Source organism: Raphanus sativus, chromosome 6 (assembly GCF_000801105.2).
Source record: "Raphanus sativus cultivar WK10039 chromosome 6, ASM80110v3, whole genome shotgun sequence".
NCBI classification, from domain to species: domain Eukaryota; kingdom Viridiplantae; phylum Streptophyta; class Magnoliopsida; order Brassicales; family Brassicaceae; genus Raphanus; species Raphanus sativus.
In genome coordinates this window covers 47,790,166-47,815,380 of record NC_079516.1, presented here as the reverse complement: position 1 = coordinate 47,815,380, position 25,215 = coordinate 47,790,166, and the positions used below count along the sequence as shown (strand labels likewise).

Sequence of the window (25,215 nt, the reverse complement as noted above, 5' to 3'; positions counted from 1 at the left end):
GGATAAATTTTTAAGTTGTCATTATTTAATAAAATATATTTTGATTAAGATTTACACACAAATATGATTATATGATTACAAAGAAACATACGAATATAATCACAAAGAAAACACAAATATAAAAACTAAATTTAAAACAAAAAATATATCCGCCCTTTTAAAGAGCGGATCAGAATCTAGTTACTATTACAATAGTATTAGTATGGCCGTTTAATGAGAACGTGTTCACACACAATCACATTCTGTGCGTTACTATAGAGTGATTAAGTACTAATTAAGTGTACATATTACATAATGTCAAATCATGACACAAGCTATTCAATTAGCATCAATATCACCATAGCCAAAAAAAAAGAGGATATTCAATTATCATGGACAACAAAAACTGAAAAAAAAATAAAAAAAAAAAAATAAAAAAAAATCTTCTGCAATGTTGCTGCAACACGTTAACATCGCTTGGGGTGGGGTGGTTGTTCGGACGCTTTGCAAGTCAGCCAAGGTTTTTGTCCTCATCCCATGTCTACAATATAAGACATTTAACACTATTTATGTTTCATTTCATAAAATATGGTTTACAGCTTATAATGTATAAATTAAAGCTATTGATCCATGCAACCATTTGTGTTTCTGCAGTATTTTTTCATGACTTAGCTAAATTGTTTTTATGAATATCAAAGAGGCAATTTGTCTCTTTATTTAATAACCAAAATGGGACTAATAATTAAGAATATAGCTATAATGATCCCTTGTTCCACTTTTGATACAAATTCTTCTCAAGGGATTCAAGTCAAGCATTACAATACAGAGTAGCTTTGCAAATGATGAACCCTACTTTGACAAATTGATTCTCTTTATATAACTCGCACTAAATACAATATAGGGTACTAAAACTTTTATTGATTGAAGAAGCTTTAAATCTTGTTAGTAGTAATATTTATTACAATCAAGCAGCGAGTACTAAAACTTTGATGGTTCCTTGGCTATTCGCAGTCAGCATCGTGGGACTATCACTCTTCCAGCAAACCGCACTAATAAAGTATGAACCCGCCTCTTCCTCTGCTTCTTCCATGTCTAGTGATCCAAACCTATGCGATGTCACAGGTCTCGTGATCTCCTGCAATCCCAAATCCACCAAATACTTGAGCAACGAGAGATTCAACATGTTTAAATGATAAATGGAGGCAGAGGTTTCAGATTTTGTGAACCTTGTGATATACATATACTTCGTTTGTCTCGCTTCCGCAGGCGAGATACTCGCTATTCACTGTGAGACCCACAAAGTTCTTCTCGTTAGTGTGTCCTCTAAATGTCCGAACCTGAAAATTAAAAAGAAAAACGCATAAATTAATATTGAACAACATAGCCAAGACTGACTTGGGAAGTAATCTTACTGGCAAGTTGTCCTTGACATCCCATAAGCGTAGTGTGCTATCAGTAGACGCAGACGCGAGCTCGTTGTTGGACAAAAACTTCACATAGGAGACCGCTTTCTTGTGTCCACTGAAGACATGAAGTGGCTGGCTTATGTTTCTTAGATCGTAATAATGGATGTGATGGTCAGCTGATCCAACCTGCAATAAGTCAATACGCTTAACTGAAGATGTGTAGTAGTGTAAAGCTGATCGTGATCGGGTAGCTCAAACATGATTAGAATCAATGTGAGATGCAAGGTTGGTGAAGTGATGAAAGTATATATACCGCAATGAAGTTGCTTGAGCCAGGATTGTACTTGACACAACATATGTTTGCTTTCATATCAATGTTAAGCACACTTGCTTCCTGCCTTGTGCACCAAACTTTAACCTGGTTCAAACACAGATAACAATAGGTTAATTAACTAATGTGCTCTTCATACTCCAGATACATTGCAGAGTTTCAACATACCTTACAATCATCACTACCAGATACAAGCATAGATGGTTCTGTTCGCGAAAAATCAACGCTCCAGGCACGTTTTTCGTGCTCTTCATACTCCATAAGACTCTGTCACCAGTTGTTTTAAATAAAAATTTAGATACATTGCACACACACACACTTCATGAAAATGAATATATCTTAAAGGTGCGATGCTGGGATTAGTAGGGGACAAAATAATCACCTGTCTAGTAGTTACATCCCATACAGTTACTATTCCTTCATAATCACTGCTTGCTATATGATTTTTCTCATGCTTATTCCAACTCAAACAACTAAGTTTAGAGCGCGTTGACATCTCCACAATTGGACACTGTATATCTGCCGGTTCGTTTACAACCTGAAAAAATATGCTCAACCATCTTCAACTATTCTTTTATAAAGACAGAGTACTAAAATCTAACAATTTGGTAAATATTTGGACATACATTTGTTCTATGCAATATTAAGAAAAGATGATTCAATTGGTATGTAAATAAATGAATGCTCTCCAAGATTTTTTGAACTTACCGAAGAGAAGTCAAAAACCTTTATACATCTAGAAACACCAGCAGTGGCAAACAGCTCATCATCACGATCAAACTCTATGCTGCAAAGAAAAACAAGACCCTCTCTTTCAGTGAGCTCAACATTATGGTAAAGCATCTTTCAATAGTTACACTATCTGTCAGCTGATATAATGAACAAGGAGAAAGAAATCAATCACCTTGATACAATGTTGGCTGAATGAAATATATCCCCATGCCGGATCTCCGCTATAACTCTCAGACGACTGTACATAAAGAGTGTAATCAAAAATCCAGATGGTTTTAAAACATCTCTGATGCAACCAATTAGAAAAAGGGACATTCCACTAACTCAAACCTGTAGCGAGTAAACGTAGTCAGCACGTTTTGAAAATCCGCAAGGCCGTGGCTGTAGCCTTCCCTACGCACTACACTATTATCACTTTCTTGACTAGTATGTTGTGGTTGGTCTACCAACTGACGCCGCTTTTGGAGGTAACATTCTTGTAGATCGTTGAACTACAAGACAAAATTAGCCAATCAAGTCTATAATATATCAACAAGAAATTGAGGATAGGGTACTTATTAAGAAACTTATTGAAAAAATATCTAGATGCCAGCCATTGCATAGAATCAAAACCTGAGCATGGATCCGTTTCTTCCTGGCCATTGAGACAGTTGATTGATTCAAACTCTGGGAATCTGATCCACTCACTGCGTCCTTTTTCGACATCCCATGAGAGCTCCCTTGTGCCTTTCCCTCTACCTTTTTGTTTTGAAAATTCCCTAGTGGATTCCCCCCTCTTATGCTCAGAGAATTGGAGTTGAAGCCATGCTGATTCTTCTCAAGGAGCCACGCACTTCGTGTGCTTGGATCATCTCCGAGCATCCGCAGCTTCACGGAGTACCTATCCCGAGCACGGTATAAATCTATTCTATGCCTCTCAACTGCATTTATGTCTTCTTTAATATACTGAAGATCAGTTTGCACCTACAGTAACATTGCGTAAACGACAAGAATTACCCACTGTAGATCCTCATAGAAGCTAAATATAACTATTAATAGGTAACCCAAATGCTACACTCCAGAATCCAGACAAAACCAACCTCATTTAGTTCATCAACTTTCTGCTTCCTCAGACAATGCAAAAAGTCCAAGAGTATCTGCATGTTCCTCTCAGCTTCTTCCTGCTCCATTTTTCTCTTCTTTTCCGCAAGAAGTGTGAGGAGATTATCAACCTCTTTAATCGACACATCACAACCCTGTCTAAGGAAGAAATCAGGAAGTCAAAAATCTGATTTAAAAAGTACTAACATGTCTTCAAAAGAGTTAACAAAGTGGTCACTAAGGCTTGTCAGAAACCGACCCGTTGCAGTGCTTCCCGAAACTGATCCAAAGGCGTTGCAGTTTTCGACACATGCCGAGCTGAAGTCTTCTTCAACAGCTACACAGAGAGTACAAAGAAGTCATACAAATAAGGCTACACATTTCAGACATAGATAGATTCAATGTACAACACCTTCTTTAGACGGACGCCTAGACCAATTTTTTGAATACTTAAACCTATTTTCTTTAAAAAAAAAAAAAAAAATCTTTCTAGAACACTTGTTTCTTTAGTTAAGTTTCTATTACAAGTAACATAACAACATTTCTGTAACTTAACATGTTTTGTAAGAAAGAGAGACACGAGTGTAAGTGAGAAAGATCAGAGAGAGAGAGAGACCTTGTCGAGTAAGAAATTAGGGTAAAGCTGATTGTTGGTGAGGTGCTGGGTACAACAGGGACAATCGCTCTTGTTCCTAAGGTGGGTGATGATACACATATAGCAGAAGCTGTGCCCACACGCCGTGAGGAAAGCATCTTTTATAACCTGCATACAAATCGGACAGAGCAAGTCCTTATCCAGATCCAGAGCTTTAATCTCCGAACCGCCACCGCTTCCTCCTCCGTCGTCGTTGTTAAAGCCTTCTCCGACGACGGAGGAGGTTCTCGGATCGGGTTTCGAAGCTGGAACAATCGGATCCTTCGTAATCTCTTCCATAATTTTGCTGCTTTTTGCTCTCAATTTTTTTCTTTTTTCTTGAACTGTATTATTTTGGTTTTGGGTGGGGGGAGTGGTGGATATGAGGTGGGATCCACGGTGGTTCTTTTCTGAGGATGCAAAACACACACGTTGGTTGGTCTCAACGCGCTAGTTTCCCGCGCGTGTGGCTGTCGTTTCTTGTCGTGATAAAATCTTCGGAACGACGCCGTTTGGACTTTCTGTTGTCTATGGTTTAGTCCTCGATATAAACTTTTACGATAAATCGAGGGTTTTAAAATCAAATATGAAGAAGTGTTATGACGTGGCGTATCGGTATTGGATGCAAGTTGCCAACAACTAAAATCGCGTGTGCGATATAATCTATCTATCGGTCATCTCCTGCTTGTAATCCACCGTCGTCAAGCTGCTGAACCATGGCGATGGCGGCGTCTATCCTCCAAGCTTCTCCGCTTTCGGTGAATATCAACAGTGAGCTTTCTCCTCCCTCCCTTATTATTCATCTTAGTCCCCCTTCAGATTTCATTGTTAACCTAATCGGAGGGATTGTTGATTGAACCTCTTTATTGTGTAGAAAACGTGCGGATTCGTAGCTCAGGGTTGGTCGTCGGAGGAATCAAAAGGCCAGATAGAGTCTCCTCGTTAAGTGCGGTGGGGATGGGATTAGGATTGGATAGTCGTCGAAAGCGATCTCTTTTGATATGCAACTCCGCCGCTGTAAGACGTCTCGACAATCACATGTGTCTTTTTTTGATTCAGCCCTTGAAGTTATGATGGGTGTCGTTATTCATCAAACTGGCAATCTTTTTTTTTGTGTGTTAATTCCCTTGCAGAACGCGAAGTGCAGTGAAAGTCAAGGTCAAACACAAACCGTTATTCGGGAGTCTCCGACAATAACACAAGCTCCTGTCCACTGTAAGCCCATGTTTCCTCTCTCTCTTTACTCCTTTTGTTCTGTAATAATGGCACCAGAGACATGTCCCCTAGATTTTGAGGGATAGTAGGAATGCATTTATCCAAATTATGAACTTTTAGACTTTTCTCACATCTCTTAGGAAATGTACAATTCAAGATACTTGTTTATCTTCATCATATTCCCCTAGATTGAGGGATAGTAGGAAGCTTCGAATGCGTTATCTTCTCATTTGAACTTCTATTGAAAAGAGGAGTCTTGGTTTGTTGAATTTTCAGCTAAGGAGAAATCACCAAGCTTGGATGATGGAGGAGACGGGTTCCCACCGCGAGATGATGGAGATGGAGGTGGAGGTGGAGGGGGTGGAGGCAACTGGTCTGGTGGCTTCTTCTTCTTTGGTTTTCTCGCTTTCTTGGGTTTATTGAAGGACAAAGAGGGTGAGGAGGATTATCGAGGGAGCAGAAGACGATGATCATGTGTATACTTCATTGGATTAGTGTGTTTCTTTTTTGAGAATCATATTTGCGTATCTTAGACCTGAAACATACATTGTCTCGTTTTGTATCTGTTTCGTTGAGCGGATCACTCCATATGATATGTACTGTATGTTTCTTGTACCAAAGAGATGGTCGATTTTTAAGCTTTTTTTACTTATACATACGATACATCTTTGCAGAAACTTACCTCCTCTGAGACAACAATTGACACCAAAGTCCAAAAGTGGCCTTTCTCTTTCTTTGAAACAACAATTGACACAGATTCATTCATTATACATAAACTCATGGTTCAATTGTCATTACTCATTACTAGAGCACCAAAAGTCAGATATTGATGCTAGAGAAGTTCTCAGAAAGCGATCAAATGTTGGGCTTAAAGTAGACAGAAGGTAACCAAATAAACTCAGCCCAGTAAAAGATTACATGCGGCCCACTAGTGGGATATGTGCAAAAATGCAGCCTATCCACCCCAAAGTTGCAGCGAATAATTTGGCGATGACGGCCTTGAATCATAATTCAACCAAGTCTTAACAATGAGGTGGACCAAATTACAAGCCTGGCTTCTATCAAATTCTGTTTCCAGCAAGGTTTCGAAAGTTGTTATAGGCATCCATCTAGTCAGCAACTCGGTCATATCCTAAACAATTTTATTTATAAAATTTAAAATAGTTTACACTGTTCTAAATCACTTAAAATCGATCGAAATTTGTCTAAATGTATTAAATAAAACAGTAGTAATATCATTACAAATCTATAAATTTATATAATTTCTTTTATTTTGTATTCTAATCTTAATAAATATTTTAAATTTATAAAATTAAACAAATTTATCTGATTTTTAATTTCAGTTAGAGCGTTAACGTTTAGTAACACGTACATTCGAGATTGAATAAACTAAGATAATTATTAAATATCTTTTTCACAAATATTATACAAAGACAAACATTCAGAAAATCCACTGACTAAAAAGTTCAAAATATATTCAATTTTATTTGGGTTTGAGTTTAATCATTATAGTTTAGATTTCATTCAAAGATGGTGAAAGTAAGATTAAAATTTAGGAATAGAGTAACTTAGTTTTTCTTTTTCAAATGAGTGTTATTATACTAATTTTTTGGGAAAATTGCATAAAAAACCTTCAGAGTGGCATTCACTTACACTTTAAACCCTGAAGTTATTTAACTAGCATATCAAACATTCAAGTTGACTTTTGTATCACTAAAAACCTTCAACGTGACTTACTTGTTCATCAAGCAAAAATGATGACTTGTTGACCTGTTAAATTGGTGACGTGTCAGTTTTTTTGTTTCTATTAATATTTACTTATATTTAATTATAACCCATTTAATCATAAATATTTAGTTAATATAAATAACTAATAATAAATAGAGAAAATCAATTTTTTAAAAAAAGTTGAAATATTTTCTTAAAATGAAAATGATTTTTTTCTAAAATTAGATCTATTTTCAATTTTTTAATTCATAAAGGTTCTCAAATTTTCTAAAGAGTTAAGTGAAAGTCGATATATTTTTTTAAAAATTGAAATTATTTATTAATTCTAATTTTCAGAAAATTTTATTTTGAAAATAAATATATAAAAATTGGGTTTTAAATATATATATCAAAAGTGTCATTTAATTAAATTAATAAATAATTTCAAACAAAATTTTTATACTTCCCATTTTTGATATATTTATTTAAAACCATCATTGTCATTATTAGTTTGTCAAAAGTCTTACCATAAACGATGATATCGATTTAAAAGAAAATTTTAGAAAATTTTGAGATTTTGTTTGATTTTCATAAACAATTTTATGTCTTATTAAAAATATTTTCGTTTTATTTTTGTTTTATTTTATTTTAAAATATTTATTTTATTTATTTATTATATAATTAAAATATATTTTCTAAATAAAATGTTTTGAAATCAATAAATAATTTCAACAAAACTTTAAATACATATATCAAATTTTTCATTCATTTAACCCTTTAGAAAAATTTTAGACCTTTTTTTACTTTAAAAAATAAAAATGTGAGAAGAAATTAATTTTTTAGATGAAAATAAAATCCTTTTCATTTGAAAGAAAAATATTTCACTTTTTAATGATTTCTGATTTTGATTTTTTCATTTATTGTTAATTGCTTTATTAACTAAAGATTTATGATTTAGATGAGTTATGATTAAATATAAGTAAATATTAATAATAAAGCAAAAAAGACTGTTATGTCATCATGTTAACAGGTCAACAAGTAACAATTTCGGCTTGATGAACAAGTAAATCATGTTGAAGGTTTTTAGTGATACAAAAGCCAATTTAAATGTTTAATGTGCTAGTTAAATAGTTTTAGGGCTTAAAGTGTAAATGATTGCCACTTTGAAGGTTTTTTATGCTATTTTCCCCTAACTTTTTATAAACTTTTAAAAACATATTATCTGGTAGATTTGCCTTCTTAGCAAACTAAAATGAAGACTTTTATTTTTTTTTATACTGAGGGATAGAAATATAAAAGGAAGGATCTGTACCAGAAAAGTGAGAGAACTCTTCTTGACGTTAAAGTCTTTCAAACGGTCAAACCAGTCTAACAAAACGCGTCAAAACCCACGTGCACGTATGAAGTGGACGTTACCACAGACAATCGCTCTTTCTGCTTACGTGGTGCAACACTGATGGGTCAGAAACTCAGTATCATTGATCTTAGAGCATTTCCAATGGAAAACACCATTTTTTCCTTCAAAATAGAGTAAAAGTGATTATGGAGTAAAAATGCTCCAACTCCACTCCATTTCTCACTCCATAATAGAGTGATGAACAAAAAGAAATTAGATTACTCCATTTATGGAGTAAATTCCATTATGGAGTGAGAAATGGAGAAGGGTTGGAGCATTTTCTACTCCAAACTCACTTTTACTCTATTTTGGAGAAAAAAATAGAGTTGGGTTGGAGATGTCCTTACCCTTCTGACTTGTGCCAATACCATCGCGCATAAGATTTTCCACACGATGCAGTAGATTTCTTGTGCTTGAATCTACTTTTGTTTGGACCATTTTACCACTAAATTACTTTGTTTTCTTTGAGTGTACGAGTCAAAACTTGGCTTCTCCCACCACACCATTAGAAACCTTGCTATAACCTTGATTTAAAGGCTATTTTTTTTCTTAATTTTCATTTTTCGATTTGTTTAGGAATCTACTAAAGCCAGTTTGTCTATAGAACAGATCTAAAGTCAGTTTAAGACACCAAAATATTAACTTTAATAATTTAATCTAATTTCATCTCCAGAAAAATATCAAAATAATATTTTACCGATTTTGGTGTTTTTAATCACATCAAACATTAAAAATAATATATTTAATAACTTTTGATTTATTACAAATAGATTGATATTATTACTTTTTACAAAAAAAAATATTTCTAGAATTAAGATATATACTATTTTGTATTTTTATTTTTACATTATTAAACATTAAAATACTATTTTATTTTATTTTTATTTTCACATTACTAAACATCAAATTTTATCAAATAAACATAAAATATAAATATGATAAAAATTTTAAAAATTACTAGTCAAATATATTAAAACTAAAAATTAATAATATAAAATAGTTTTGATGTATGATATAGTGTTGTTGGTGGAGAAAATAAATTTTAATACCAAATACAATTTCAACTAGGCCTGAGTTTAAAAACCGAAAACCAAAAACCGAATCAAAACCGAACCAAAAAAACTGAATTCAAAACCAAACTGAAGTTCAAATAGCCGATGGTTCCTATATTTCAGTCGATAAACCGAATCCGAGAATCGAATGGATACTCAAATATCCAAAATACAATTTATATACGTAAATATAATAATTATATTTAGCATTAAAAATATCAAATATTGTAAACATTCTACTTATAGACCGAAATATCCAAAAATTTTGAAATAGTCGAATATTTTTTCATCTAAAGTATTTTAAATCATCCATTTTATCTTCAATTACATAAATACCCTAATAGTTTTCATTCAAGATATTAAAATTTATATGAATTACCAGATTTGTATCCGAGAAACCCAAAAAAAAAACTGTTTTTACCCAGAATTATCAAAAAATTAACCGAAAAATCAGAACTGAACCGTAACCGAATTGGAACCAAAAGTTTGTTAGATATTAGTCGGTTTTTATAATTGTTATCCAAACCAAGCCGAAACAAAAACAAAATAAACCAAATTTTCATAGATAACCAAACGGTTCCTATATCTCTAGAAACGAGAAAATTGAACCGGAACCGAACCGAAAAATCAAACGCCGTTCCTAATTTCAACACTAAATTTGGTAATATGGTTAAAAAAATTCTAAACTACGCAATAACATATCTTGTTATTTTTCTTTAAAAAATAGAGAAATTCTATTAAAAATAAGATTTATTCTAAAATATTTTTGTAAAAAAGTAGCTTTCATCTAAATATAGAATGAAATTTTTTTTTTGTTTTAAATATAAAGAAAGCAGTAACTTTAAGAAGAAGAAAAACAGAGATACATTGAAATAGTTTAATCTCTAAAAATTAGTAAAATAAATATATTCTGTTTGAGATGTTCAAATCTGTTTTTCTACTTGTGAATTCAATTGTGGTTAGGGTTGCTTTTAAGACAATAGTCCTTGTGTAATTCTCAACGTGTAGTCTACATTTGTTCTTTGTCCAATTAAATAATTAAAAAGAAGGAATTCTGCAAAAGTCCTCTTGATAGATTCTGCCAAACTGCATTAAGTGTTATTTTACCCAATTGCTTCATCTAACCTTAAAACTTAAACTTAGCATTACATAGGGGTAAATGAAACTTTCGAAGTCCAAACCACAGTAAATTGAATTTTGCAACTTGAATCCGAATCAAATTGTAAAATAATTAAAGCAGAAAAATTCAAACCAAATAAAATCAACCAAATTAATCAGAACAATTAAATACATATATGGTATTCAAAGTAAATATGTAATACATATGAAAGCCACAGTGTTAAATTCACATATATGGTATTCAAAGTAAATATGTAGTCTTATTATAATATAAACTCTCTAATATAAACCATCATTTTACTTTGTTCTCGTTAAATAATACTCCCTCTGTTTCATATTAATTGTCGTTTTAGAGAATTTTTTTCGTTGCAAAATAAGTGTCGTTTTAGAGTTTCAATGCAAAATTTATTAATTTTATTCTCTATTCTATTTTTCTATTGGTTGAATTGTATCGGTAATGATGTTTTTATATTAAAAATATGCAAAATTAAATGATTTTTTAATCCGTGTGCACAAGTCTAAAACGACACTTATAATGAAACAGAGGGATTATATCGTGTAGTTTACGTTTCCCTTTTTCCCCTTACTCTGCACTGCACGCATATGACGAATATAACCTTTGATTCTGCTCTTTTTTTTAAATTTATTTCCTCCAATTACTGAATAATAAATTCTCGTAATAATTTGTTTGTGGTCGGCTTGTCTAAGCTTAATAACATCTCTCTTGAAAGTAAACCAAACGCATATAATTCAAAAATATTAAAAGAAAGAAATCAGCTTGAGCTTAGATATCAATCTTATAATACCGACATGATTATTTTCCATTTGAAATGTTCATAAGTCTTTTATTAAGGATTTAAAACTTTGATATTCTGAGCATTCCAATTTAATTTGACATTAGTTACATCTTTTAATGATAAATCAATAATATTAAATCTACTGCTCATGAGTTAATGAAAAACATTTACTATTCATTTATCATAATTCATAAATTTTAGTTGGAAATTTGTAAAGTAGTATTAAGAAGAGGACCCACACACCCAAGCACCGTCATTTAGATACGCGAATAAAGTGCTTTCAATTTAGGTGTGACTGCATACTAAATGTTTGGCAACTGATTTTTTTTTGAAATGTTTGACAATTGATTATATAGCAAATAAATAAATAGAATAAATCAGTTTTTATCATTTTTCGGCCATAGAGATACTTTTGTTTATGAAAAAGATTGTATTGATATATGTCAACACATAAATACAGTAAACATAGTCATAACTATTAGCGTGGTTAAGTCCAGTTATAAAAAAAACTAAATAGAGTTGTAAAAAGTTGCTGATAAATACTCTTTCTCTTTCGAATTAATCAATGTTTTAAAAAAAATCAATGTATTTAACAATGTTTTAAAAAAAATCAATGTTTTAAAAAAAAATCTTTCAAAAATAAGATTGTTCTCTGACAATGTTTCTCTTTCTCTTTCGAATTAATCAATGTTTGGCAATTGATTTTTTTTGAAATGTTTGACAATTGATTATATAGCAAATAAATAAATAGAATAAATCAGTTTTTATCATTTTCGGCCATAGAGATACTTTTGTTTATGAAAAAGATTGTATTGATATATGTCAACACATAAATACAGTAAACATAGTCATAACTATTAGCGTGGTTAAGTCCAGTTATAAAAAAAACTAAATAGAGTTGTAAAAAGTTGCTGATAAATACTCTTTCTCTTTCGAATTAATCAATGTTTTTAAAAAAAATTCTTTCAAAAATACATTTTTACTTTTTAATACAATTTTAATAGATAATAATGATAAATTATAGATTTTGAGAAAATTGATTGTATTTACTAAATTTTAATTGGTTGAAAGTTATAAGAAAAAGTTAATCACAAAAAACTATAAATTTAGTGCTAAAATTTAATGTGTTTTATTAATTAAGTATGAAAAATCTAATTGGATTAATTTAAAGCAAATGGAGAAGTAATATTAGTGTTACTTTTTTTTTGCTAAACTAAAAATGTAATCTACTAAGTAAATTAAATATTAAATTAAGTTTTTATATAAACTATCAAATATAATCCTAAAAATCTAAAGATATGTGATATAAATCTATGTGTGTTATTATTTAATTAATAAGACCAAATATTAGTAAGCATTGCATTATATAACTGAAAAAATGCAATGAATTTGAATAGTATTTACTAATTTCTTTCACTTTTAATTTTATATGATTTAATGGGACCCTTGATTAATTGAAGTTTGATCAACTAAAAAAAGGGTTCGGAAAGATTAAAAAGAGAATAGAGTAGGTCCCACAAGGTTCGGATCTGACGGACGATATCAACCCACGACGCTGAAGATTAGATCACGCGTAAACGAGTCGATGACGAGAAAGGGTAAGATTGTCAATTCGCAAGGACCGGAAGAATTTATTAAACCGTACACGAGGGGGCAAAGACCATAACTCAGCACTGTTATATATATATTTATTTAAATCCCAATTTTTATTTTCATCGCTTTCACATTGAAACACATTAACATTGCGAGAGAGAGAACCAAAAAGGAAGATCCGAAAATTTTCCCCGGAAAATCTCAGATTGTGGGAAAAAAGAAAAGGGAAAAATTTTCATTCTAATTGGAATATTTTCTCTTTTAGATTTTTTTTCTTTTTGAAAATAATAAATTTGAAAGAAGAGGATCGTTTTAACATTTGCTCTTCTTCTTTGGTTGATCTTTGATCAGAGAAAAAGAAACAAATCTATTTCCTTTATTTAATAATCACAGATTTGTCCTCTTTGTTGTTGTTGTTGTTAATCATTGTGATCATCGTCTCTTCTTACACACTCAAAAGAGGATCTGTCTCTGGTTTTTCCTCCAAAGACACAGACAAATACCAGTTTTTGATTCTTTTGTGTCTGTTACTGTGTGTTTGTGTTATAACGAGCCATGTCTGAAACGCAGCAGGTTCAAAACTCTTCTGGGTCAATTCAATCTTCCGAAACCATTGAAGGTAGTTACTGTTTTTCGTAATCTTCAATTTTTATTTTATTTCATTAGGGGATCCATAAGAAAAAAAAAACGTTTTTTTCCAGTAATGTGTTTGAAGATCATATAATCTTTTTGTTTTTTTGATATCATTCAAACTCTCATTGATTTCTTCTAAATCCATGGAAGATTATGTTGTGGGAGATTGTTCTCTGACAATGTACTCAAACATTTGTTAACTTTATGTTTTGATTGTCCTTTTTAACGTTTGACGTGGTCTATTAGTTCTTATGGATTGAGTTTGTTTTTTTCTTCTTTCCCCTAGTTGTTTAGTTTATATGATGCTCATGTCCTCGTGCTATTGGGTGGTAATGCTTTTTGTAGATACCTTCAGGAGGATGACAGTTAACGAACCTTATCCTGATCGTCCCGGTGAGCGAGATTGCCAGTTCTTTCTAAGAACTGGGCAGTGTGGCTATGGAAACAGCTGCCGTTTTAACCACCCTCTTTCTCATCTTCCTCAGGTATGATATACTTTTTAGCTCTCTCTTCCTGTACACTTTCTAGCTTACAGTTTGTAATGTTTTTTTTTTGTTGTTGTTGTTGTTGTTGTTGCAGGGTGTCTTGTATCACAGAGACGAACTGCCTGAGAGGATTGGAGAGCCAGATTGTGAGGTAGTCCTTAAACTTGTTCTGAGTGAATGCATCAAAGTTTCCTGCATGTAGCATTAGCAATAGTATTCACTTAAACTTTTTTGTTTTCTTCTACATATTAGGTAACTACTACATATTAGATTTTTTATTTTTTTATTTTCTCTTGAAAATAGTTTAAAGAAAACATGCTTCTTCTGTATGCAATTTTATCCGCAGTATTTTCTGAAGACAGGAGCATGCAAATATGGCTCAACATGTAAATATCACCACCCAAAAGACAGGAACGGTGCTGGACCCGTGCTGTTCAATGTTCTCGGTTATCCTATGCGACAGGTCAGAGATTATTTCATCACCTAGTTGCATTGTTTTTTGCAGTAAAATTTATTATCTGTTTCTCGTCTCCAACAGGGTGAGAAGTCATGCCCATATTACATGCAGAAAGGAGTGTGTAGATTCGGAGTTGCCTGCAAATTCCATCATCCTCATCCTAATCCTCAGCCTCATAATGGCCATTCTTCTCCATATGGAATGTCTAGCTTTCCTTCTGTTGGGTTTCCTTATGGAGGTGGGTTGACGATGATGTCTTTGCCTCCTGCAACATATGGAGTTATGCCACCACCTCCTCCTCCTCCTGCAAACTATGGAGCCATGCCGCGTCCTCAAGTTCCTCACCCTCAGGCCTATATGCCCTTCATGGTCGCTCCTCCTCAGGGCTGGTCTACTTACATGGTAGGTCTTAAATATCTTTGCTCGTATCTATACTATTAATAGATAGACACTATACTAGGGCTCTGACCCTTACAATTTAGCATAAAGAATGTCTTAATTTGAATGTTTTCGTTTTGTGCCCCCCTGGTGCAGGCTGGAACTAACCCCATTTATTATGTGAAAAGTCAACCTGACTCCAGCTCCAGTGCATCTGTGCCTGTGGGAGTCACGTCGCATCAGTCCAGTCTCTCTGAATCACCTGAATGTAGGTTTTTCATGAACACTGGAACCTGTAAATATGGAGATGATTGCAAATACTTTCATCCCAAAGAAAGGATGTTAATATCACCACCAAATCTCCTAAACCATGTTCTTCCAGCTAGACCAGTGAGTTCTCTTATCTTTTTTTTTTTTGTGTTTTTTTGGTAATACTAATTACTCTGCATTTGCTGTGTTCAGGGACAACCAGCTTGTGGTAACTTCAAGGCCGGGTTCTGCAAGTACGGAGCAAACTGCAAATTTGCTCACCCACTGCCACTAAACCCTTACGATGGCACAAGCCTGGTCATGCCTTCTCTGCCTTATTCTTCACCTGTTACAACTCATCATCTGCCAAGCCGGTCTGACTCATCTGCTCTCTCCAATGGTAATAAACCTTCTACAGGGACTGAGAAACAAGACGAAAGATCAGACAAGTCTGAAGTGCAGGAGCCATCACAGCTAAACATCTCTGATGCAACCGCCTTGTCTAATGGTAAATCTGATGCAGAGAGTCCAAGTTCAGAGACTAAGAAAAACGAATCTTCCGATAATGCTTCACAACTGGACAAGTCAGGAAAGCAGGACTCATCCGATAATGCTTCATGATCATGATGATCTCAGAATCAAATATCTGACAATCTCAAATGATCCCCTTCCCTTTTTTGTCAATTTATTTTTGGAAGGAGATCTTGGAAATGGTTTATCTTCTTACTAGGATATGATCCGCGCCTTGCGCGGGGTGAAAAAATTAATAAATTATTTTACGTACGTAATATTTTTTAAATTGTTAATATACATGTATAGTATAAATATGTAAAATATGATAAAAGTGAGACAATGATAACACAAATATATGCATTAGAGGATACAAATAAAAAATATCATGTTTTATGTTAAAAAGTTGAGGATAGATATATTGGTTTAAAATAAGATTACTTTATGGATTTGTATTTGTTTTAAAATATAAGAATCTATCTCAAGTTTGAAATGGGTCATTCACTTGAAACTTATAAGACATAATTGTTGACATAAAATAAATGCTGAATAATATTTTTAAAAACATAAATAAAACATTAAAGTACTATTAATAATAAAGCAGAAAAGGAGGGCAACAAAATTAAAAAAACATTAAAAAAAAGAATCGCCACTCATAGAAATTAAACTCCATTGTCTGCAATCCTATAAAGAGAACAAACAAAGTTTAGTAGCATAACTATTTACAAATTTAATTAAGAAAGGCATAGAAATTAAATATAATATCTCTGCAATCCTATAAAGAGGACACGTTACGTGTTTAAGCATTTGTGTGGTGTAATCCAATAATATGCTTCCTGAATGTTTAATTCAATAAAATTGTGATCTTCTAAAATCCCGAAAATACTAATATACATTACTTTCACTTGAGAAAACCGGTAAATTAAATTGAGATGTAAACCACTGATCTAGCATTTTAATATTGGTTTTTTATTTTTTATTATAGAATACAAATTGTGGACCAGAACCAAAAGACTTCTAGATGGTGGAATATTAATTGCATTTTCCTATTGTAAAAATTTTAACCAAAAAACGTTAACATTTTAGAGAGAGAGGGAAACACATTAACATTTACATTTTGAATAAGTCATGGTCGTAATTATAGAAATAGTTAGCTATCAATCATTAATTTGGTTTCAGTTACCACTACGTTCCATAGATTAGGTCATCAAAAACAAAAATCAGTAACTATAGTCAAAATGTAATGAAAAATCATGCTGTAAATTTGTGACATACCAATGGCAACTGATGTAAATAATCTAGTAATTTAAGGATTAATGCATAGAAAGACTGAGGTGAATTGTGAGGAAGACACCTATGCAAAATGGCAACATGGTAATAATTCTACTCTTTAAAGGTTGTTCTTTTTAATTGCTCCTCTATTAATACTAAGGGGATACTCTTTTTCTTTTCTTTTTGGTTTCATTCATGGCTGAAACAAAATAGGAAATGAACAATGTTTTTAAATTGGTTAATAAAACAAAATTTGACATCATCTAACAATTTTCAGTATCTTTTTTATTTAATCTATTTTATCAGCCAATTTATATATTCCATCTGTTTATATACACCAGTGGAAAATTGTGTGATTGGGGATGGAAAATTGTGATTGGGAACTGAAGAATTGAAAAGATTATTTTCTTTTGCAGAAGAAATTAAACAGTTATTTGATTAAATGTTTATTAATGATTTTACGCCATAAAAAATATAAGAGATTTTCAATAAGCTGTGTAAAGGTAAATAAAATTGCTATATGAGAATCTTTATAAAATAATTCAGTGTGGTGTAAACAGAATCATCATGGATAAATTCTTTTAAAATATATATATTTATATCAGTTGTAAAACCATTTTCAATGGATTTTCTTTTTCAATCAATTTAGAGTAATTTTTATAATAAAGTTGGGTAAAGAAAATAGTTGAATAAACTTATTTTTATCTTATTGTAGAGTAAAAATAGAAGAATGTTACAAAATTTATATTCCAAAATCAGTGATTAAATAGAATACTACGAGTAGACCGCTAAAAATACTACTCCTATTTCAAAATATTACATGTTTCGGTTTTTCATTTATTAATAAAACATATTAGATTTTACTATCAAATATATAGCTTTTTGTGATTAACTTTTTTTTTTCATAATTTTTAACCAATCAAAATTTAATAAATGCAATTGATTTTTTGAAAATTACATCTTTTCGTTATTATTTATTAAAATTGCATTGAAAAGGTAAAAAAATACATCTTTTAAAAAATAATTTTTTTTTGTAAAACATGTATTAATTTGAAATGGAGGGAGTAAAAATAAAACCAAAATAATGGAATCACACTCTTTGAGTCGGAGGCTCTGCGCAGAACTGGAGCAAAGAGACAACAACCATCTTACGCTGACGTGTCACGACATTATTGGTCAACCTACGTAACTCCACGGAGCCTGGTGTTCTTAAATCTGCTGCTTCGCAGGATCGCGAGAAAAGAGAGAGCAATTTTTTTTTCTGGAGACAAAAAAAAAGTGAAAGAAAGAGAGAAGCGGAAGAAACAATGTACAAGAGATCACCACTAACGTTGCTCACCCTCCTGTCTCTGTTATTGGGATTCCTCAATCTCACCAACGCTCTTTACGGATCCTCGTCACCTGTGGTTCAGCTCACTGCTTCTAACTTCAAATCCAAGGTAACATCTTTTTTTGTAGATTGAGTCCTGTCGTGATTTATCAGCTGTGGTTTACAGATCCGGTTTAGTTTTTTTATTTATGATTTAACAATTTGTTATTTGGATAAACCGGGATGAGGAATTTGATGTTGTTTGTTGTTAAAACATCATGTCAGGTACTTAATTCAAATGGAGTAGTGTTGGTAGAGTTCTTTGCACCATGGTGTGGTCATTGCAAAGCTCTCACACCAACATGGGAGAAAGTGGCTACTGTTCTGAAAGGTGTTGCTACTGTGGCAGCTATTGATGCAGACGCTCACCAGTCTGCTGCTCAGGTTTATGGTTTTTTTTATTTATTTCAGTGATCTGACACAGTGAGATAGTCATCATCATCCAAAGCTTCTAACTTTTTTTTTTTTAACTCTGCTACAATGTAATAGGATTATGGTATTCAAGGCTTCCCAACGATCAAGGTCTTTGTTCCTGGAAAGCCTCCTGTTGATTACCAAGGAGCTAGAGATGCTAAATCCATTGCTAATTTTGCTTACAAGCAGGTTTTTGTTACTATACTTGCCTCCTTTGTTGATTCTTAGTTACTTATTCTTTTTTTCTGTTTATCAAGAAATTCTTATCCTTTGGCATATGATTGGGTGAATTTAAAGATTTGTAGAAGATGTTCCTGCTATCATATTATATATCCTGATAAGTATGCCTCAATTATATAGAAGAAATTTTTATTTTACTTATACCTTCTTGAAGTACTGCATAGCTATGTAGTGGAATCTCACTGATTGTGCGTCAAACAAAATATAACACTGGTCTGATTGTGTTTTTAATCTTAAAAAGTAAGTTTCAAAAATCCAAAGGGTAGCGATGATGATCAAAATGGGATCAGCATCTTTAAATGCAGAATGTTTTCACCTTTCTCATGGTTTTGTAGCTATTTTAGTAAATATAAATTGAAGAATTATAAGTGGCCATTGTGTCATTTTAATTTGCGTTGCACATATAACGTTTCTCTGCCAAACTCGTGTTCTTGCACTCAGAAATGCTGAATGCTGTTAACTTTTTTTTTTCTCAGATTAAAGCTCTTCTGAGTGACCGTTTGGAAGGAAAAAGCAAGCCAACTGGAGGGTCTAATGAAAAGAAATCTGAGCCTAGTGCATCTGTGGAACTAAACTCTGCCAATTTTGATGAGTTGGTCATCAAAAGCAATGACCTCTGGATCGTTGAGTTCTTCGCACCTTGGTAAGTTGTGATTACTGACCCAGTGGGGACGGTTTATGCCTTAAAAACTTCACCGGTGCAACTTGAAGGTGTAAAACTTTGGTTTCTTTTTTCCTTTCTTCCAAAAGGTGTGGACACTGCAAAAAGCTTGCCCCAGAGTGGAAAAGGGCTGCAAAGAACTTGAAGGGGAAGGTGAAATTAGGTCATGTCAATTGCGATGTTGAGCAGGTAATCACTTTAAATAGTTACAGTCTTATATCTTTGTATCAAAACTCATGTATCCATTTGGTCCCGTGATGAGTTAGTTCTGACCAAGATTGTTATACATTGCAGTCGATTATGAGCAGATTCAAGGTGCAAGGATTCCCTACCATTATGGTATTTGGTGTAGACAAAAGCAGCCCATATGCTTATGATGGTGCTAGATCTGCGTCAGCTATAGAATCTTTTGCTACTGAACTTGTGGAGTCTAGTGCTGGGCCTGTTGAAGTAACTGAACTTACCGGACCGGTATGGTTTTCACATATCTTACTTCTCTTTTAGATGGTACTCTGCTCCAAATCAAGGCATTGACATCTGTTCTATGGTGGTGATTGTATAGGATGTCATGGAAAAGAAGTGTGGTTCTGCTGCTATTTGCTTCGTCTCTTTCCTACCAGACATTCTCGACTCCAAAGCTGAAGGAAGGAACAAGTATCTAGACATGTTGTTATCCGTGGCAGAGAAGTTTAAGAGACATCCTTACAGGTATGCTAAGAAATATTGTTTTCCCTCGGCTGCATCATGGTCCTGTTTTAGGGTTGTCATAGAAGTGGTAGGACATGTCATAAATTTAGAATGAAAATCTCATGTAAACTTTGCAGCTTTGTGTGGGTGGCGGCTGTTACGCAACCGGATTTGGAGAAGAAAGTCAACGTGGGAGGATACGGTTATCCAGCAATGGTAGCCATGAACGTGAAGAAAGCAGTGTATGCTCCTCTTAAAAGCGCATTTGAGCTTCAACACCTCTTGTAAGTTTGGTTCAACTAAAAGATCACAATGGTTCAGAACTCAGTTTAGTGATTTGTCCGTTCTTATAACACGTAATCTTTGTTTGTGTTACATCAGAGAATTTGTGAAGGATGCTGGTGCAGGTGGAAAAGGAAACGTGCCTATGAACGGAACACCGGAGATCGTTGAGACAAAAGCGTGGGACGGTAAAGACGGGGAAGTGATCGAGGAAGATGAATTCTCACTCGAAGAACTCATGGGAGGTGATGATAATGTAGGTACCAAGGATGAGTTGTGAAGAATCCAGGGTTTGACCTGATTTTCTCTACTTTTGGATTTCGAACCGTTGAATGTTTCTACTCTTTTATATTTTGCCAAAAAGAAAGTAAGATAAGAGACAGGAACTATCCATATGTAGAACTTCCCAAACATTTTATCAGAGAATCTTTGGTGGAGTGACATCAGAGTACATCGCCCCTTCACTTTTGTTTTACTGATTTTGTCTTCCTAATAAAGTATACCAACTCTTCAAATATCCAGTTTATAATTAGAGGATAAAAACAAATTATTTGTTGCTGTGAAAATTGCAAAAGCATAAAGCTAAGAAAAATTGAACTGAAACTAACCAAGTAACACAAGTTGATTCCAACACTGAACATTGTTCATGACTTGCCCCATAAGATAAGTTAAGCCTTTTTCCCCTTAGATCTTATGACCAAATCTAGAATCATGTACAACAAAATTTGGGACACGCTTTTAAACTTAAAGCTTAAACTCATCAGCTAAACTCTCTTTATATATAATATTTCTACACAAGTGTGTTGATGATACCAAAGCTCATATGACTCTTCTTCCACGATGAAGGCTAACTTGCTTCTTCTCATGTCTATGAGCGGTTTTAGTTTTATTATCTTCTGCTACTAGCTAACGTCTTCTATCCTCCATAAACATTCTTTTCTCAACGGCGAATCTGTAAATATAGCCTTGATGAAATCTTGTACCTGCAACACGTATCATTACAACAGCTTCAGAATCTCTTTATGACGGTAAAACAAGTTAAAAAAAAAAAGAAGAAGACAGTACCTCTGTTCTTGTAAAATTGCAACTAAACAACTCGCCACTTTCCCAAGCTGCAGTTATAGACTTAAGAGGCATATCCAATAGTTCTATAAATGAGAAACACAAGAAAATTTGAGACACCAATCCCAAGCTTGGCTTTAAACTGAGGGCTGAAAACTAACTGCATAAATAGTAGAAGACATGCCTGCTAGTTTTCGGGTTTTACGCAAAGATGGTATGAGATCATCAAGAGGACGAGAAGTGTCATCTGCAGACTTCAAGGAACCGAGTAGAGAAGATAGATTCTCCAACATGAGATGAATCAGTCTTTGTAGCTGGAGAACAAGCAAAAAAACCGTTTTTAATAGCCAATTATAAAGAACCATTGCACAACAGACTATAGCCAAGAGAAACAGCTACCTGAAAAGTTTCATCAGCAGCCATGTCGTCCAGAAGAAGAATGTCTCTGGTTATTCTTCGGAACACCGACTCCAAAACCACGCACATGCTTTGTTTGTAAGTTTTGGGCTGTAGGACCGGCTCCCATACCAAATGCACTTTCTCTAGACTAAAGACAACCTATAAAACAATTGCATTTACCTCTGGTAATAAGGTTGAAGGACCACGTATATTTCAAGACTGAGCAATTATTACCTGCTCAATGCTAAATTTTGCAGATTCGAATTGCTTTATTTGATGAGTATCCTGAAATCCATCTGCACCGTCTATAGCCTGATGATATATGCAAAATATTAGAGTGAAGAATCAAGGCTCTTTAAATTTTACATAATACTACTCTTTCCATTGAAATTTCACCTCCTGCAAACTAGAGACTACAAGCTGAACTTGTCTCTGTAAAACTTCTTCTGCCATCAATTTAAATCTTGGGGCTATGTCAGCAAAGACTGCATATTCCTTGATGGAACTAGGGAAGCTAGCACGATACTGTCAACAAAAAATGATGAAATAGTTTTTAAGAAGAGACTTCAGTTTCTCAATCAAAGAAAGAAATTTCAAAACAGTGGTTATACCTCAAAGGCAAGTCCAAGTATCTCTTCGAATAAATATAAACAATCGTTGTGCAGAAGAACAGCAGCCTGATTGATGCCATTGAGTTGTTTCCCTAACTTCAGATTTTGAAAAAGCAAAGAAGAAAGATAAGACTTCGCATATACTTTGTGAAAGATTATTCATTCAATTAGTGGATCTTCTTTGAAACATTTCTTTCACTGACCTTGACGGGAACAACAGCTTCATATAGAAGTATAGAATCTCGAGCAGCGTGGTAGAACTCTGACGCAACCCTTGCAGAAGACACGCAAACATCCTGCAGGAAAAAAACAGAGTTTATTATCCCAACCATGTCTGAAAATTGCTAATACTGAAGTGCACAAATCAGAAAAAAAGATACCTCGAGAGTCTTATGCACCAAGTGCACAAGTTGAGAAGCAGCTTCGGAGACCACACACGTTTCAGATGAAAAAAGTAAGCGAACGATGTGCTTTGACGAATTCGCATCTAAAGATTCCAAACCATCAGACTTCAAACTGGTAGCAAGTCCCTGGGGAATCGTAAAGTTACACTGCAACAGCAAACTTCTAGCTCTTGCTAGAATTTCAATCTTCTTTCTGGATGCAAAATGAACCTCCACATTTTCAGCATACTTGCTGAGCCTTCCCTCCGCGTCAGATGGTGAAACGAAACTCAGTTCCTTTAGAGCTGTTTCGAATTGAGAGGTCTTTTCGATAACTTTCTGAAAGTCGGCAAATTTAGAAGCATCTTCTGGGACAACCTGACTCCAAAGGGGAACAACAGCAAAAAAGCTTTTAACAACTTAAAAGTTGAAGTTCAATGGAGGAGAGAGTTAATTAAAACGAACCTTTGAAAGAAATTTAGAAATAATTAGCTCTGATATCCTCGGCCAGGTCAATCTCCCGAAAGAATGGATCCATGTAACGTTTCCAAAGCACAAGGAGCTGCAAACGAATTTAACAACCGTAAGAACTCCTGAATATATTGCATCTCCGTCGACATTTTCAATCTGCATTTCAAGAAGGTAAGCCATTTAGAGGATTAGAAAGCCAAAGGACCAATCCAGATAACTTATGATCTAATTGTTCCATTCGAAATAGGTTACCTTGTGATCTGAGGATTGTTCTAGCTTTAATGTCGCTTCGGTTATTTCCCCTGAAGTTTTAGATGAATCTTCCACAGCAACAAAAGTCGATGAGTGAGTTACAGCTGGGGTAATGACATGCTTGAAGATTGAGTCGGCTGCTTTCGCAAGCCCATAGTCTAACATTCCAATCACCTAGAGCAAAATCCAGAAACAGTTAAAAGCGTGAAAATAAATATGTATTAATATTGCAAGCTAGACATAGAAATTCGATGCCCACATTCATACATACCTCCATTGCCTCGAGAACAGTGGTAAGAGCGATACCAGTAGTCTCACCAACGCTTAGCTGATAACTAATCCTGAGCTTACGCGAGTCCAGCTCGAAACGCACTGCACTTTCCATCAACTTCACAAGCACCTCCTGAATCTACAAACACAGACACCATTCTTATAAACCCTCACATTCTTAATAAGCAAGATAAAAAGACTTAAGAATAACACAACTTCCTCCTACGAAACCTCTAGTATCAGAAAACAAAAATGAATACTTTAAACTCATTGCTTCCAGTTTCAGAATAAAGATTAGCTTTTTATGATACCCATTGACTTATTGCTCTTCATCTCAAAAAGAAAGATCAGATTTTTATGATACCCATTGGCTCATTGCTCTTAGTTTCACACGGAAGATTAAATTTTTAAGATACCCATTGGCTCATTGCTTCTCATTTCACAAGAAAGATCAGATTTTTACGACACCCATTGGCTCACCTCGTCAAAACAATCAGACCACTCTCTCCTAAGCAAAACGTAAACAACAGGCTCTCCTCCTTCTTCCTCTTCGCCAACCCTCAACACACCTTTAAGCTCTCTGATCCTCTCAGCAGCGAATCCAAACCTCCCTCCCTTCAAACCCTCCTTCGTCTCCCTCAACGCCTCGCACACTCCCACCACCGCGCTCACCAAACCGAGCGACTCCCTCTTCACCCTCACCTCCCTTGTCTTCTCCCTTATCTCGTCGACCACTTCGCGAATCTCGACAACGTCGACGGAACCGTCGGAGACCAGTTTCACGACATCGGAGACGTCGTCGGAGATCAGGCGGGTCCTGGAGACGGCGTCTTGGCAGGTGGAGAAAAGGTGGGAGAACTCGGAGCGGTGGGAGATGAGGTAGGACTGGACTTTGGACTTGATCCGGAGGGAGTGGGAGTCTAGACGGTTTATGAGGAGACGGAGATCGGGAGCTGATAGTGGAGTCGTCGGATCGTTGAGATCGTGTCCGGAGAGAAGGTCTCGGACGTTGATCGATTCGAATAACGCGTCGATCTCCGGCATGGCGGAGGGACGGTGGAGGAGGAGGAGGAGGATGTGGGGGCGGCG

General features: G+C 34.3%; 5 protein-coding genes across 6 annotated transcripts; 3 read left to right on the top strand and 2 right to left on the bottom strand.

Annotated features, from left to right (window-relative positions):
* Positions 1-712: 712 nt before the first annotated feature.
* On the bottom strand, positions 713-4,534 carry LOC108813721 (E3 ubiquitin-protein ligase COP1). 2 transcript variants are annotated; one of them, XM_018586353.2, is made up of 13 exons: positions 4,145-4,534; positions 3,788-3,865; positions 3,528-3,683; positions 3,061-3,411; positions 2,779-2,939; positions 2,621-2,686; positions 2,425-2,503; positions 2,099-2,254; positions 1,885-1,983; positions 1,699-1,803; positions 1,392-1,571; positions 1,206-1,316; positions 713-1,114 (listed from the first exon to the last, which is right to left on the bottom strand). In XM_018586353.2, the coding sequence occupies exons 1-13, from the start codon at positions 4,460-4,462 to the stop codon at positions 944-946; spliced, it is 2,031 nt and encodes a 676-aa protein (XP_018441855.1). In that variant the 5' UTR covers positions 4,463-4,534; the 3' UTR covers positions 713-943. The 2 variants fall into 2 exon arrangements, with proteins under 2 accessions (XP_018441855.1, XP_018441856.1); XM_018586354.2 differs by having other exon boundaries at positions 3,528-3,687; positions 4,145-4,286.
* A 239-nt stretch (positions 4,535-4,773) lies between these two features.
* LOC108807424 (protein YELLOW LEAF 1, choloroplastic) lies at positions 4,774-6,033 on the top strand. Its single transcript, XM_018579713.2, has 4 exons — positions 4,774-4,933; positions 5,037-5,179; positions 5,296-5,377; positions 5,654-6,033. The coding sequence occupies exons 1-4, from the start codon at positions 4,879-4,881 to the stop codon at positions 5,845-5,847; spliced, it is 474 nt and encodes a 157-aa protein (XP_018435215.1). The 5' UTR covers positions 4,774-4,878; the 3' UTR covers positions 5,848-6,033.
* A 7,103-nt stretch (positions 6,034-13,136) lies between these two features.
* LOC108805794 (zinc finger CCCH domain-containing protein 26) lies at positions 13,137-16,026 on the top strand. Its single transcript, XM_018577737.2, has 7 exons — positions 13,137-13,660; positions 14,020-14,159; positions 14,254-14,310; positions 14,506-14,622; positions 14,698-15,018; positions 15,151-15,384; positions 15,457-16,026. The coding sequence occupies exons 1-7, from the start codon at positions 13,597-13,599 to the stop codon at positions 15,862-15,864; spliced, it is 1,341 nt and encodes a 446-aa protein (XP_018433239.1). The 5' UTR covers positions 13,137-13,596; the 3' UTR covers positions 15,865-16,026.
* A 2,234-nt stretch (positions 16,027-18,260) lies between these two features.
* Positions 18,261-21,115, top strand: LOC108811669 (protein disulfide-isomerase 2-3). Its single transcript, XM_018583757.2, has 9 exons — positions 18,261-18,464; positions 18,620-18,778; positions 18,884-18,997; positions 19,525-19,691; positions 19,799-19,898; positions 20,004-20,180; positions 20,272-20,417; positions 20,534-20,680; positions 20,778-21,115. The coding sequence occupies exons 1-9, from the start codon at positions 18,333-18,335 to the stop codon at positions 20,956-20,958; spliced, it is 1,323 nt and encodes a 440-aa protein (XP_018439259.1). The 5' UTR covers positions 18,261-18,332; the 3' UTR covers positions 20,959-21,115.
* A 136-nt stretch (positions 21,116-21,251) lies between these two features.
* LOC108811667 (centromere/kinetochore protein zw10 homolog) lies at positions 21,252-25,190 on the bottom strand. Its single transcript, XM_018583754.2, has 13 exons — positions 24,607-25,190; positions 24,128-24,265; positions 23,857-24,030; positions 23,599-23,760; positions 23,131-23,511; positions 22,954-23,046; positions 22,751-22,846; positions 22,536-22,664; positions 22,374-22,451; positions 22,140-22,298; positions 21,925-22,054; positions 21,744-21,826; positions 21,252-21,661 (listed from the first exon to the last, which is right to left on the bottom strand). Exons 1-13 carry the CDS (start codon positions 25,168-25,170, stop codon positions 21,581-21,583), a joined length of 2,268 nt encoding a protein of 755 aa, XP_018439256.2. The 5' UTR covers positions 25,171-25,190; the 3' UTR covers positions 21,252-21,580.
* Positions 25,191-25,215: the final 25 nt, after the last annotated feature.